Genomic DNA, 16,645 nt, shown 5'->3' with positions numbered 1-16,645 from the left:
ATCTCGGCTACATTACCATAGAAACAACTAGATAGAGACAAAAAGAACCAAAGCTGAAACAAAGAAAAACTCGTTGAACACATGTATGACTCCCATTCCCCTCCCGGGAGCCATGTGGTTACAGAAGAACAACAGCATGGTCCCAGAAATGGCCACAGACAAAAGCAGCAGCGGAGCATTGAGGATTTGCTGGGCCGGGCTGGGAGCTATAGAAAAGAAAGTCAGTAGTGGGGAGCAGCATGGATAGAGTGAGTCTCAGGAGCATGAATAGGATTTCTTGGACTAAATGGAACCAGAATGGAGGTCTAAGAGAAGGAGTCATAATGTGACAGAGCAAGCCTAGACCAAGACCTTCACGGATACTCCGTGAGTGAAATCTGGGAACAGGGGTTAATTTTTGAGTCCCTAAGTGCTCTCCTCTTATGGGAAGAGGACCTCAACTCCAGGATAACACTAAAAGTTTGCAGCAGAGGTGTCAAAAACAAGGCCTGAAACACTCCCCCTCCCCACCAAGTGCAACCTGAACCAGATTAAAACATAAATGGGAAATATTTAACAAAATAAATAAAAATACAATAAAACATAGATAATACTACATTTTAAAACTAAGTCAATATATAGTCATCTTATTTACAGATTGGTAGCCTCAGTTCTATCTGAATTTGTCACCACTGGTCTAGAGGACAATATATGTCTCTAGGAAAAGTGAGACTCACTGAAGAAATAGTTTGCTTGACTTTCCAACAATCACAAGTATTTTTTTCCTATTTGGGAGAGGGAGGCTTGATGCAAGGAAAGCATAGGAAGGAGGAGTAAACCTGTGATTTCATTAGTATAAAGAACTCCGAGATAAGGAAATTCCCTCTACCAATACAGGACAATACCTTCTCTGAAACTTATAATTGCATAAAGCAGTGAAAGGTTATGTGACTTTTCAAGTATCAGAAGTAAGACTTAAACCCAGGTTTTTCTAGATCTAAGGTCATCTCTCCATTCACTACTCCTTGTTTCCTCATAATAAATCTGAAAAACTGTTACAGGTCCCTGGGGAGACAGGCTGGGGGAGAGGGTGGAGGAGAGTTGTTTCCACTGTATTATGACCTTGGGTGTGAATCTTTCCCTTTTTGATGAATCTTAATAAAGCTTGCTATACTGTGAGCTTGAGTGCTTGCATGGGAGCTGAGGTCCCTTTTCCTTTTCTTGATATACTTATACATGAGCCAAATACTGATATGCCTAAGGAGAAATAGTTGAGGGCATCAGTGGAAAAAAAAAAAGATTGTAGTGTTAGGTTACATCATCATTATCATAATAGGTTCAGGAATGGAAGGAATTTCAGAGATCATTAAGTTGAGCCCCCTCAATTTACAGATGAGGAAACAGACCCATAGAGGTGAAAAAACTTACCTGAATCACATAGAAGTGAGATTTGAATCCAAATCTTCTTACTCCAAATTCAGCACTCTTTCCATTACACCATGAAAATATATATATGGGAAAACAATCTAAGAATTTTTCTCTTGGCCCTGTGATTTCATTAGCTTGGATATTCCCTCTGCCCTAACAGCTTACAAACCCTTTATATCTTAGCCAGTTAGATTACTTTGTCCAAAAACCAATCGTAAATGACTTTAACTGAGGTATATATTGTACAAAGTTGTAAGTTTACTACAAAGACTCAGTTATAAACAAAAACATAAAATTTTTTTTACATTCTATGGTAACAACTTTCCAACAGTAGACTAGAGAGCCTTCTAAGTCCTAGACATATTTACCATAGTCTTATTAGTTTCTGTAACTATTAAATTCCTTGAAGAACATTAATTTTTGGTTGTCCTACAGAAGATACCTTAATTTTTTTTTCTGTTGGTTAACAGATAAAATAAAATGACGGCCAAATTGTGTAGGAAAGCATGTAATATCCATGAATCTTTTCCTTGCCAACAACCTCTGATCTGTTCCACTGATTCTAGTTTTAGTCCAGATATTCATAGGTCCCGAGTCTCATTTATGATAAAATTACTAGGAAACCTAAATCACTCACCATCCTGAAAAGAAAGCAAGAACTAGCAGTCAAAGAAGGGTTCTTCTGCCATCTGGTGGTTATTAGCTCTAGAAGTGGCAGAATAATAAAAATCCTTATAATTTCATACGTATGGTTCAAAACACTCACTTTCATGCCAAGATGAGGCACTGAACGACCCTACTGAAAGGATATTGACAGAATAGATACAAATTTTCCTGATGATTTTCAAAGTGTTTATTTAATTTTTTTTTTACCAAAACCATGTGCCAAAACATGTCAAGGCAACAACTAATTTTAATATATACACAAGCATAGACACACAAATAAAATACTTTGTAAGCCTTAAAATTCTATAAAATGTCAGTTATTATTATTGTGACTTGGCCAAGTTCACATACGGTCATATGGGGCAGAGCTAGGATTTGAACCCAGGTTTTCTGACTCCAAATTGAATGTACTTTCTACCACATAATGGGACTGGCACCATTTGTATATGTTAGAGGGCAACAAAGGATGCAAAATAGAACTGATCTGCCAGGGTTTTTGTAGTGATCTTTACTCACTGGTGAAGATAACGGAAGTACTACATTTTTGTATTTCTACCTCAGGATGAGATACACTATATGAGCAGTGGTAATACAAAAAATGAAGTAAATAGAAAGAGTGTCAGGACCCGAATAACACATACGGAAGTCAATGTTGGAGAGAGTACACCTAAGGTACTCGGGCATCAATCCTCAGTATATCTCAAAGAGGGAGGGGAAAGGCAAGATAGGGAATATAGTACCTACTCTATGCCAGGCACTGTGCTAAGCACTTTACAAATATTATCTCATTTGATCCTCACAACAATCCTGCAAGGTAAGTGCTATTATCATCCTCATTTTACAGATGAGGAAACTGGGGCTAACAGAGGTTAAGTGACTTGCCCACCATCATGTAGCCAATATGTGTGTGAAGCTATATTTGAACTGAGGTCTTCCTGTTTCCAGGCCCAGCATGCTATCCACTGCGCCACCTAGCGGTCAAAGATGGGAAGTTTTCAAAAGAATAGAAAAAAATTATATTTTTATACCCACCCACTCCCAAAAAAGGAGGGGGAATGGCAACTATGAAAGCATCAACAACTATAAAGCCACGTGCCTAATTCTTCATCTGTACACACTTGGCTTGAAGGTGATATTGGGCTGTCAAAGTCAATGCAAGAGAAAGGCAAATTCTGCCAGGTCCTAGAAATTGGAAAGGTTGTGAGTTAGGCCTGGCAATTGAGGTATGTCTGCTATCTGACAGCCAGCCTAGCTAAATTTGAAGAGGGTCAGTCTGGCTAAGTTTGGAGAGGGCCATATTTACTAAATTTGGAGAGGGCCAGCTTGGCTAAATTTAGATAGATTAATTTCAGGGAGATATACTTTTTGACCATAGCAACTCATGGAGCCCATCTACTAAGTTATATAGGTGTTGTGATCTGCCTTGGAGGAGGGAGGATCCATATTAATAAAATTGTAGATCCTTGACATCTTATAACATAAACTCTTTATGAAACGGGTCTATAAACACATAGACGTTACCTTTGATGAAACGATACTGGAACATTTTTCAGTCAATTTTTTATAGCAGACCAAATGCATCTTTATAGTTACACATCTTACTGAGAGGTGTGCCTAGTACAAATTTTTATTGTGTCCTTTGCTTATTGATGATTAAAAGTAATTGAATTTTTCTAAAGCATAGAGCAAAATGCAGCTTTGAGATTGTCTCCAAATAAGTGTCCCTCACACATTCATTGAAACTATACAAGATTCTATGGCAGATATGATATGAAGATAACTTTACTTTAAAACCTGATGAGTATTAAGGTCAAGATTAAGAGATATGGAACAGGAAAATGATTGCTTGCTTAAGGTATTTGCCTGTGTCATAAACAGTATCCTGTGCAGACTCCAAAAGTAAGAATGATTCCCTATCTTTGGTTTCTGTGAATTCAGCTATTCACAGATGATCTGCTATGAATTGCATTGAGCCCTGGAACACTACCAAGCCTTCTCAGCAAAATCTATAATAATTTGAAAAAGATGAATATGACCATCTGTACTGGAAAAATAAAGTGATTGAAAAACACATATTACCCAGATTATGATATGTTGTGGGGTTTGTTAAATTATGACTGCCTTGATTCATTTTACAGTGTCTGGTTTGTATTTTCTATGACCTTTTCTTATGTTGTATATAAGGATATGTGTGCTTCTTAGAATTTTGTAGCTATAAGTGCCATCCTTCTTCCCTGGGGAGCAGGAATTAATTGGTATTGCTTACTAGAATAAATGTAAGAAAGTGCATGTTTCTACAAAATAGTATTTACCATTAAAGCCTTTCTCCTTTTGCTAGGATCTCTGGGTAATTGTGTTTATTCCACCCAACCCAATGCCATCCTCCTAGTACTGGCTAAATAATTTAAAAATTGCCTGCTATCTTATGTATCTATGTAGTTTTAACTGCTAATTGTTTTCTTTTGCTTTCACCCATGATACCAGCAGAGAAAGTCTCCTTTTTCACCATTTATAACTTGATAGACAAACCTTTGTCTGGCCCCAAATTGCCCATCACACCTGGAATCATAGACCAGGTCCTCCACATCTCTTCTTTGTTAGCCAACCTTGAGTAAATAAAACATTCCAGCTCCATATTTTCATATCCCTTAACCAATTACTAGGGCAGCTAGGTGGCATACTGGATAGAGTGCCAGGTCTGGAGTCAGGAAGATTCATCTTCCTGAGTTCAAATCTGTTCTCAGACACTTACTAGCCATGTGACCCTGAGCAAGTCATTTAACCCTGTTTGCCTCAGTTCTTCATCTGTAAAATGAGCTGGAGGAAGGAAATGGCAAACCATTCCAGTATCTTTGCCAAGAAAACCCCAAATGGGGTCACGAAGAGTAGGACACAACTGAAATGAAACAATAAGGATGACCAATTACTACACTCAAAAATCCTGAAAACAGAGGTAATAACTAATACTTCACTCTCCACCAATCACCTTCTTGGAAACTCCCCCAAAGGATGAAATATCTCCAACACACATCAGAGACAAAACTTCCTGTACAAAAGAAGGAAAGCTCAGAAGCACTCTTTAGAAAACATTGCCACACCATCACATCTGGTAGCAGATTTTGAGGATCCTATCATTCCTTTCCTATCCTTAGCTGGCTTCTAATAATTCTCATTTGGACTCATAAGTCTTTTGTAGGAATGTTCTTTTCCCCTCACTAGTATGGATGCTGGGTTACCATGTAATCATCTATCTAGAGAAGCATTTGCTGGCCAATGTTGAAAGTGAAATGGATAGAAGAAACTGATCTTTTCTTTCTAATTAAAATTTCTCTAACTTGCACAGAGAGCTCTTATTTCAAATGATGCCCTTAATTTAATTGTATTACATTGCTGCTTGCTGTAGCAAAAATCTATATCTTTGAAACCAATATTCTTTCAGTGATGCTATATAACTGTAAATCATGTAACCAAAATTGCAAGTGACTCAAAAGACAATAAAAACATGCGTAAAGTCAATTATTATTCCAAAGGGATCAACCTCAGAATTTGTAATGGAAAAATCGAATAGATAAAAATTAACTATGGTGTAGACTATGATAGGCAGTTGGAAGGATAGTCTATCAATCTAATAAATCAGTACGTTTGTAGGGAGGGGATTGATCAAGGTTGTTTCCTATTATTTTGATGAGCTTTTAGGTTAGTAAAGTAGTTTTCATCCAACAGATCTTGTCTGAGCCCTTTTTGTTGGTATTTTCCTATAGAGGTCATATAACAGTAGCCTTGTAATCTAGATCTGGGTTTACCTGTACTGGATCCAATCTTGAGGGTTATCCCTAAAATAATGATCCCTTTGACTCATTATGCCCTCATTATACCCAGAGTTAGACCTGCAAAAATCTTTGAAAGTAGTTCATGTCTAGGTCTCCACGTATGGAGAAGAATTCCCCAGATCCCATAGTTCATATTTATATAGCTCTTTACTGTTTGCAAAATGTTTGCATATGTTATTTCATTTTTATCTTTATGGCAATCTCGTGAAATAGGTGTTATTGTCAATCCCATCTTACAAATGAGGAAACAGAGAGAGACCGAGTGACTGCCTACAGTCACATATTGAAAATGTATGTAAGTTATGATTTGAACCCAAATTTTTCATACTCTGAGGCCAGCACTCTATCTATTACATCTCTCAAGGTGATAATGCAACTATCAGGTATAAGAAATCTTTATTCCATCTAAAAAAAAACCCCATAAAAATGTACAATTGATTCACAGGATTCCATAAACAGTACAATTCTTCCTTTCTATTGGGTCCCCCTTTCTACAGGATCCCACAGTTCTCCAGAATCATAGTACCACTCTGTAGTTTAGATTCCTCTCAGAAGAGAAACACACTCAGGGCTGCTAGAAAGACAGCACCCCTTCCCATCAGATCTAGCTCATCTGGGTAACACAGAGAAATGGCAGAATACAAAGTCCAGGATCTTGCTTCCACCAATTGTGGCTTTAGACTTTTGCTGCTACTCCTCTTGGCAGGGACCATCGGTATGATCTCCTCTTATCAAAAAGTCACTGCCCAGATAATACCCTTTCTCTTCATAGATGGCCCAATCCCCAAACTCTCAAATTTGGGGTTGCCCCAAAAACAACCACTAAAGCTAGTTGCTCCCTAAGAAATTTCCCTTTTCTCAAAAATAAAAGTCTAGATGATCCCTCCTTGTTTTGGGAAAATAGGTAAATTAGTGCACTGTTGGTGGGGCTGTGAATTGGTCTGGCCATTCGGAATAGCAATTTGGAACTCTACCCAGAGAGTCACCAAACTATGCATACCCTTGGACTCGGCTATAGCTAGTAGGATTCTACTGCAAAGATATCAAAGAAAGAAGCAGAGGATCTATATGTACAAAAATATTTACAGCAACTCTGTTTATTATAGCCCACAATGGGAAACTAGGAGGGTGTGTTACTCTTAGGGAATGGCTAAACAAATTGTGGTATATGCATATAATAGAACATTATTGTGCCATAAGAAATGATGAAATAGACAATTTCAGAGAAAACTGGGAAGACCTTTATGAACTGATGCAGAGTTGAGTGAACAGAACATTTTATACAAGGATAACATTATAGAAAAAAAAGAACTTTGAAGGATTTTAGAACTCTGATCAACACAATGATAAACCAGGATTCCAAGAGAATGAAGATTAAATATGACACTCAGCTTCTGAGAGATGATGAACATATGTTTTCAGGCATGGCTAATGTGGTAATTTGTTTTGCCTGAACAACAATTCTCAAAGTGTGAACTAAGGACCCCTAGGAGTACTGGAAACCCTTTCGGGGGGCCCATGAGGTAAAAACTATTTTCATAATGATATTAAAAATTTTAATTTCTGATATGGTAAATCTCAATAGAAAACTTAATTTTGAAGAGTGTAAATTTTGGGGGGTCCTGAGACCAAAAAGATTGAAAATCACTGTGTCAGACTATGCAACTATGTATAGGGTTTTATTTTGTTTTGTTTTTTTAATTTGCTCAATAGTAGGAGGAACAAATTAATTTTTTTAAATGCTTGTTAGTTGAAAAAATAAAGTAAATGTTCAAAACATTTAAAAAAGTGAAATAATGAAATAAAAATAAATTATATAATATAAATATATAACCATGTTAATAACAATAAACCTATAAATATGATTTGATATAATGAATCTATAATAAAGATAAAATATATAATAATAGAAATAGAAATGAATATTTGAAAAAAGAAATCCCCCTTCTGTTGGCTAGGGTTTAGGATCAACTTTGCCAGATATTCCTCACTCCTCTACCTAGGAGGTTGAAATTAAGTGATTGACATTTCTCCACAAAGTTGTGGTTAGTAACTCTTACTGTTCAAACTATGTGGTTTCCCTCTCCATGGCTGCACCATAGTTGAAAGGCTATTCCAGGAATTCTCTTCTTTAGCCATGTGGGAAGATTATTTTTGTCCCAACCTTGTGCCCTATTAAGTACCTTCCCCTAAGGCAACCAGCAATGGCTCTTTAGCAACAATTCCCTCATTCCCCCCACTTAGAACTGAGTTCTATTGCACTCTCAATGGCTTCAAAAGATTTTCCTTAGGGCGGCTAGGTGGCACAGTGGATAGAGCTCTGGCTTAAGAGTCAGGAGGACCTGAGTTCAAATGTGGGCTCAGACATTTGATACTTACTAGCTGTGTTACCCTGGGCAAGTCACTTAACCCTGATTGCCTCAACAAAAAACATTTTCCTATTCTATAAAAGAAAGGCAAAAGGTTAAAAGGTGGTCTGGTTGAATATCTTTTTACAGGTAAGCATAAATGAATGATCTCTTTCACATAGCCCATGTCATAATACTTGGAACCAACAAAATTAGTACCAGTACAAAGAGATGGTTCCTTTCACAACATCTATCTCAAAGGAGTCTGAACCAACCAATTCATTTTAAAGACAGTCTCCATCAGTGAAATCAATAGGAAAGTTGATACCTTCCATAGGGGGACATAACCAAGAGCTCCAAATTGAGGCTCAAGATCTTATAAGCTCTTCAATTAATCAATTAAGCACCTTCTATGTGCTAGGCATTGTGCTAGATACTGAGAATACAAAGATCTTTCCTTTCTCCCTAGTGAACATCTCAAAATGGATGTCTTATAAACATCTGAAATTCAACATGTCCAAAATTAAACTCATTATCTTTCCTACCAAACCCTCCCCTCTTCCTAATTTTCCTATTATCATCATGGGTACTACCAACCTTTCTGTTATCCAGGCTCACAAGCTAGACATCATTCTTGACTACTCAATATTTCTCATATCCAATCAGTTGCCAAAGTCTTACCTTTCAAGCTTTGCAATATCTCTCACATAGGCTCCCTTCACTCCTCAGACAGTGCTACCACCCTGGTACCGGCCCTCATCACCTTACACGCGGACTACTATAATGTGCCTTCTTATTTGTCTCCCAGCCTCAAGTCTCACCTCATTCTCCCCTCAACTGCCAAGTGATATTCCTAAAGTGTAGGTCTGATTATGTCACATATATGTACTCCCTTCAATAAACCCTAGTAACTCCATATTACTTCCAGGATAAAATAGAAAATATTCTGTCTTTTGAAACCTTTCTCAACACGACTCCTTATCTCTCCAGGCTGCTTACACTTTACTCACCTCCATGTACTCTACCATAGAGTAAAAAGGGCCTATTCTGTTGTTCCTTACCACAAGACACTCCATCTCTGCACTTCATGTCTTTCTCATGCCTAGAATGTTCTCCCTCCTCAACATCTTTGCCTTCTGACTTTCCTGGTTTCTTTCAAGTCCTAGCCCTAATTCTACTTTTTTGAGTCCCCCTGAGACCTTTCCCTGACCCCTCAATACTAGTGTCTTTCCTCTGAAAATACCTCCAATCTACCTTGTATATTTTTTTGTATGCCTATAGTTGTTTTCATGGTTATGTTTTTGTTGTGTTTTTGTTGTTCTTGTTGTGTTTTTGTTATTCTTGTTGTGTTCAATCGTTTCAGTTGCTCTTCATGACCCCATGTGGGGTTTTCTTGGCAAAGATACTGGAGTGGTTTGCCACTTTCTTCTCCAGCTCATTTTACAAATGAGGAAACTGAGGCAAACAGGATTAAGTGACTTGCCCAGGGTCACAGAGCTAGTGTTTTCATGTTGCTTCTACCGTTAAAGTGGAAGCACCTTCAGGTAAAAGGGGAGCTAGAGGAAAGTTCGACTAATTCAATTCCACAGCTAGTACAAGGTATTGGAGCCTCAAACTTGAGGGGGGGAGGAAAGGCGGGAACAATGAGTCACGTGGACTTCTAGCTCCGCCTTCGGAGGATTGAGGGGGCGGGGCGACTCAGCAAGGAACGAGACATTCGCCACTGCGGAGGGTTGTCTCGCGAGAGCGAACCTGGACGTGCTCTTGCGCACCGACTTTTGCTTCCGGGTCAGAGTTCCAGCTTCCAGTTCCCATGTGGGGGAACCTTGCCTAAGAGTAGTTGGACCACGTCGTAGAAGCGCACGGAGCCGGTGAGGGAGCTGCGCGGGACTAGGCAGGGAGCGGAGCGGGGAGCAGGGAGCGGGGAGCGGGTGCACGTAGTCCCGGCCACGCTGGTGCCGGCGCCACTTCACGGCCGAAGGGGAGCGGGGAGCTGGGGTTCCCTGGGCTTGGGGGGTTGGAGGCAGCCGCAGCCCCAGCCGGCGTGTTGCAGGGCCAACAGCCCGGGGCGGGTCTGCTCGTCCAGACGCTCTAAGCCCCGGCCGGCCCAGGCCCGGCCGCCTCGGTGCTGGTGAGCCCCAGGAGGGGTGTGTCTTCTCCCACGTGTCTGTCACTGTAGCGGCTGCCTGGGCCGGGCGGGCTTCGGCCGCCTCTCCCAAACCCGGGCAAAATAGGCTGTTCGCTAGCATTTTCTCAAACCGCCCGGATATCAACCCCCATTTTTTCCTCCTTTTCTCCAGTCTCCAGTTAAGAAGCTGCTCTTCCCACCACGGCCAGTCCCTTCCGTACTTGTGTCCTGGATACCTTTCCACCCCTGCATTCTTGGGCAGATTGTTCCCATAGGGCACCCACCTCCCCAAATCTTTAATCTTGGTATCTACTGCTTAATCTCTGTCTACAAACCAGGGCTCCTTCTTCCTTAAAATCAAAATACCCTCCCTCAATCCTCTTTCTTCTCTTAAAGCTATTGTCACACATCTCTCTTCTTTCACAGTCGAATTCCTTCGGATAAATCAGTCTAAATTCTTTACAAAATTCCCTTCTCGACGTTTAGCATTCTGATTTCTAGAAGTGCGATTCAAAGTTACCAGGTGAACACGTGCTTTACACTGTTTCTGCTCAAAACTCAGACCGTCTTGACCTCTTCTGGAGCTCTCCTTTCTGAGTTTTCCTGATGCTGCTATTTTGTGTTCTCTTACCTGTCTGACCTTTTTTTCAGTCTTCTTTGCTGGATTATAATCCCCTTTCCATCCATTGATCTCCTTCCTAACTGGGTGTACCCCAAGGGTCTGTTCTGGACCCTTCTCTCTCTCCATTCAATTGGGGGTGAACTGTCAACACTTATTTGGTACCTCTATGCAGCTAACTCCCATGTATAAATATCCCCCTCTCTATATTTCTTTCTTTCTCTGTATATCTTATCTCTAGCCCTAGTCTTCTTCAGCCCATTGGGCATTTCCAGTTAATATCCCACAAGCTTCTTGAATTCATCAAGTTCAAAACATAACTCTTCTTTCTGCCCAAACCTACCACTCTGCCTGACTTCCTTACTTTTGTCAAAGGTACCACCAGTGAAACCTCAGTCATCCTTCGCTCTTCTCACCCCAGATAGCCAATCATTTGTCAGGTCTTTCTATTCTTCTAGTTCAGGCCCTCATCACTTATTACCTGTAGTATTCTAGTAGTCACCTAATTTGTCTTATTTGCTCCAACTTCTCCCTTTCCAGAGCGTCCTCCTCTCAGATGACAAGTTGAACCCTGAGCATTCGGGTCTGAACATGTCACTTCTATACTCAATATAATCCAGTGGCTCCTATAATAAAATAAAAGTCTAGACTCTAGAATAAAATAAAAACTCATTCTCTTTGACATTTAAATCTTTTTCAATCTGATTTTTGCCTTCTTTTCCAGGATCATCACACATTGCCACCCTTCACACACTTCTCAGCCTAGCCAAACTTCTTGTTACCCACACCTGACGTTGCATTTTCCACCTCTGTGTTGCACAAGTATATCTCTGCCTGAAGTATATTCTTTTCACCTCTTTACTTTAGAATCTCTAATTATGGTCTCTACATGAGCTCTTTTCTGAGTTCCCCAGTTTCTAGTGCCTCTTCCCTCCATATTACTTTGTACTTTTTTATATATATTGTGTGTATATAAAAATACACACACACACACACCCCACCTCACCTATTAGAATGTGAGCTCAAAGGTCAGAAGTTTCAGTTTTGTCTCTGTCTCCAGCACTTAGCACAAAGTAGATGGTTAATAAATGCTTGTTGATTGATTGGTTGAATGGTCTGATGTTCCACGCAGAAAACTTATACGGGAGTAGTGTTTGCTTATGATCTTCATATCTACTTTATAAGTTCCTACGATCGCTCATTATCATTGCTGTCCTTTTTTTTTTTAAGGTTGTAAAAGATGACATCTTTATCGCAGCAACTGCAACGTCTTGCTCTACCTCAGAATGATCCTAGTCTCCTGGCTAGGCATGAGGTTGCATCCTTGCTGTTTGATTGTAAGGAAGCAGCCAGCATTGACAGAGATACCATCTTTGCTATAGGTAAGCACATCACATTTTTAAAAAAAGATTTTTAATGTTTATTTTCTGCATTGGTACATAGTTCAAAAGCCTTTCTTTTGAACTGGTGTACTTAACATTCTCTTCTATGCTATATGCTGCTTTAAGAAGTTGTCTAATGTGGCATCTGAATTAGAGGATTGAGAACCAAAACTTGGTGCATTAAACTAGCTCTTTGCCACAAGCTTTGTGGGCTTTTAAAATATCAATTAATATTTTAATTAATTTTAATTAATATTGCTGTGACCCTGGTTGTGTCATATGCACCAATGGTATCAAGCTTAAATAGAAACAAATCTATTTATGTCCTATGGGCCACATATTGACTTAGAAAACTACAAATTAACATTATCCACATTGTATTGTATTTTTAATTTATTTCATTAAGTGTTTTCCAATAACATTTTCATCTGGTTTTAATTTGGCTGCATTCTAGGAAGGCCATAAGTTTGATACTTTTACTTTACAGTGTGAGGGTTACAAAAATAGGTGTCAGTGTGACATGTAAAGAGCCTCTGGCTTTAGAATTGGAATGCTTGGATTTGAATTCCCACCTCTAAATAACTTTAGTGACCTTAGGCAAGTCATCTATTCCTGTTGGACCTCAGTTTCCTCATTTATAAAATGAAGGAGTTAGACTGGATGGCCTATGAAGTCTCTTTTAGGTCAAGCACTATAAAGTAGGAGTTTTAGGCTCTTTGTGAAAGGAGTTTCTCCGACAGAAGATAAGACTTATAACCCACTGTGGATTCTTTACTGCAGACTGCAAGTACTATAGAAATCCGTAGACTTTCTGGTACCACAAATTAGGAAAGGCATTGACAACAACCTAGAGTGTGCTCAGAGGACATCAGCCTAGCTGGTGAGGAAATGAGACAGATATTCCCTTAGAAAAGAGGGTATTTTGGAGGGAGTGTGGCTATCTTCACATACTTGAAGGGCTATTGTGTGGTAGAGGGTTTAGATTTGTTTTATTTGACCCCAGCGAACAGAACTAGCAGCGATGAATGGGTGCTTGGCATAGGTAGATTTGACTCCATGTAAGGGAAAGCTTTCTAACACTTAGAACCGTTCAAAAGCAGGATGGCCTGCTTCAGAAGGTAGTGGGTTCTCTGTCATGGGATTTGACTGGTGGGAGGGGAGGTTTCTCTATCAGGGGATGGAAACCACTTGTGGGGTTGTTGTAGAAGAGATTTCTGTTCAGTTATAAGTTGGACTTCTGATGTTCTTTCCATCTGTAAGACTCTTTCAATATTATTTTGAACTAAGAAAAGTTTTCATGGAGTAAGACTGAGAATGGCATATAGTAATAATATTAGCCAAATCTAACTGGACTGGAAGGAAGTAATGGGATAAAAGGTTGGATCAGAAATGTATTTGTGTCTTAATGTTTTAGATGGAAATAAATTCTATGTCAAGTAGTTTGCAGCCCTTAATGTTTAACTCTTAACAAGAATCCCCGGCATTAATACTATAGTTAACAGTAATAATTTTATAGTATTTATAGCTGGAAGAGAACTTAGACATCATCTAATCTTCCCCACTTATTTTACAGAAAAGGAACTTGAAACCCAAAGAGCTAAAGCTACTTGCCTTTGGATTCAGATCCTCTCACTTGAAAGTCAATGCTCTTTATTCTTTTAAGGATTTTCAAATGCTTGTTACACCTTAATGGTTGATAAATATTTTCTTCATTTGAAAATGTAGCCAGATGGTTTTTAAATCATGCAGCAAATTGCTGGTAGGGTCAGAATTGGGAGAGTTCATAACTCTGTACCTTTGCCCAAACCTCTAGACATCATTATGTCACTGGGGTGTTTTAAGTAGTAAATGCATGTGTTTTAAAATTTTATTATATATCTGAATTAAGAATAAATAGTGATGACATTTCATTCTAATATTTCTAGGTCTTGGCAATAAAGATTTATCATCTTAATTTTTATACAAAACCACTCTCCACTTTTTTCTTAGGATGTACTGGCCTTGAAGAGCTTATTGGGATTGATCCTTCATTTCAGAAGTTTGAGTCTCCTTTGTTCAGCCAGTTGGCAAAAAACTTAGAGAGGAGCGTTCAGACTAAGGCAGTGAACAAACAGCTGGATGAAAATATTTCTTTATTTCTTATACGTTTGTCTCCTTATTTCATGCTTAAGCCAGCACAGAAGTGCCTGGAATGGTTGATTCACAGGTAATCAGTTAAACTGTATTCATACTAATAGACTTAAAATTCTAAGCATTTTAAAAAGTCACTAAAATGGTTCAAAGTACTCATTTGTGTAGTTAATTTAAAGGTAAAAGAATTAAGTGTGTTAGTAGATTTTTTATTGTTATATTGCATTGCCTGTATACTGAGCAAGTATTGTATTCCAACATTAAAATGACTTTTTTTTTTGTATTTACAAAAATAGGTACTAGGAACCTGTGATAAATGGCTTAAAATATCTTTATTTAAATGAGGCCACTCTACCTTACGTTTGAGAATGTAACTATATACCTGAGACAAGATATATTCAAACATCCTTTTCTGTGTTGACTGCCCCAGTTTCTTGAATTGTTAGGGAAGAGTCAAGGGCACATACTTCCACATGCACTATTCCTTTCCCCATCTTTTGTCTGCTGAACTCATATACTAGTGGGTTAGTGATAAATGTCAGTAATCTAGTAGGATTATTTGGGCTACTAGTTTGTGTGATTGGTGCATTTTCATAAATCCTCTCAATATATCTGATACATGGGTAGGAGATGCTCGTATAAATCAGAGAAAGTTTGGTGCAGTAAAGGGAGTGCTGACTGCCTTTTTTTGTGTAACCTGTGTCCTCATCTGTAAAGTGAGGGGATCAATCTAGACCTGAAAATCTTAAATGTTTTTTTTTTACCTCATAGCTATTTGGCGCTTCTAGTAAAGCTTGTGGCCTCCTCCGAATGTTTTTAATAAAATACAAGAGATTAAAAAGAAAATCAATTCTGTTAAAATATAGCTGTCAAAATATTTTTTAAAAAATAATGTTAATGGATCCCAGATTAAGAACCTGTAGTCTAGACAATCTTTAAAGTTCTTTCTAGTTCAAAAAATCTTTGATATTGCGGTATTGAAAAGTCAGGTGATTTCTCTTTTTCCAAAACAAATCAATTTTTATGAGTTTGAAAGACTGGGTCTCTTAATTTCTCAAGTTTTCTTCCATATGTGGATATAAAGTTAAAGGACTTAGAAGTAAACTTCTAATACTACCCCTCTCCTTGTAAAGGAAACCAAATCTACCTTTTTCTTAAAGAGTGAATAGACCAGTTATACTAATGAGTATATTCCTAATTGTGTTTCAGACATTTACTTTTTTAATTCAGCCAGTCCTGTAGGATTAATGATTTTTTCATTTATTACAGTATTTAATTGAGGGAACAGATCTGATGTAATGGATAGAGCCTACCAACAATGTTAGAATTCTGGGTCTATTCTCAACATTTATTTCACATTTTAAAAAATCACCTCTGTGTGTATATATACACAGGCATGCGCTGAATAACAGTACCTTAACCAGGGTCTTTCACATTAATGTCAGTACATTAGATACCCAATTCTACTGTAAGGTCTGAAAACTTCACCATAACATTTTTGGACTGTTTCTTTTTGACATTGTTCCAATAGAACTAATTCCATAATTATTAATTATGTAATTCCATTTGCCCATTCCCGCCCCCCAATAGAATAATGACATTAGGTGGAGATTGCCTATATGTAATATATAGTGTAATGCAAATACTATATATTGATAAATGTCTGCCATGGACATGGAAATTGCTTCCATTAAAGCATAGAATTTTAGAAATACAGGAACCTTTTTTGTTGTTGTGGAAAAAATAGTAAGTTCATCTTCTCTTAGCAAGTTATGGCTACAAAGAGCTTACACATCCATCCCACCCTGCAGCTAACATAATTTGTTGTTTGCATCCCAGGCTGGATTCTTTGAGAGGCAGGACAGGCACCAGCAGTCTGTGCCAGGCTGCAAAAAACGCTCTGGGGTCCTTTGCAATTAAGTGGATGGACCCTCCTTAGACATTCCCAAGGGAAAAGAATAGGGCTTTTGCTGTCAGCTTGCTCCTCTTCTTTGGGAGGGGTTTTGTCCTTTTCCCACCTTTACTACACCTTTTCCGTCCCATGCCACACTCCTTCTTGTTTTCTCTTTTTGTTGCACTATAACAAATATGCAAACTTCTGTAAGGGCTGGGAATTCTTGGGGTTCCACATACAT

General features: G+C 38.5%; 1 protein-coding gene across 2 annotated transcripts in view; it reads left to right on the top strand.

The window, feature by feature from the left end:
- The first annotated feature begins 10,041 nt into the window (after positions 1–10,041).
- The window catches only part of LOC114049863 (HEAT repeat-containing protein 1-like), a 58,097-nt gene continuing 51,493 nt past the window's right edge, over positions 10,042–16,645 (top strand). For both annotated transcript variants that reach the window (XM_027871305.1, XM_027871304.1), the window contains exons 1-3: positions 10,042–10,122; positions 12,229–12,380; positions 14,370–14,586. In XM_027871305.1, coding sequence (XP_027727106.1) covers positions 12,239–12,380; positions 14,370–14,586 — 359 coding nt within the window. In that variant the 5' untranslated portion in view covers positions 10,042–10,122; positions 12,229–12,238. The remainder of the gene's footprint in view (positions 10,123–12,228; positions 12,381–14,369; positions 14,587–16,645) is intronic.

The sequence above is a fragment of the Vombatus ursinus genome, unplaced genomic scaffold, assembly GCF_900497805.2.
Source record: "Vombatus ursinus unplaced genomic scaffold, bare-nosed wombat genome assembly UNPS02014798.1, whole genome shotgun sequence".
Lineage (NCBI taxonomy): Eukaryota > Metazoa > Chordata > Mammalia > Diprotodontia > Vombatidae > Vombatus > Vombatus ursinus.
This window is presented reverse-complemented; position numbering and strand designations above follow the sequence as displayed.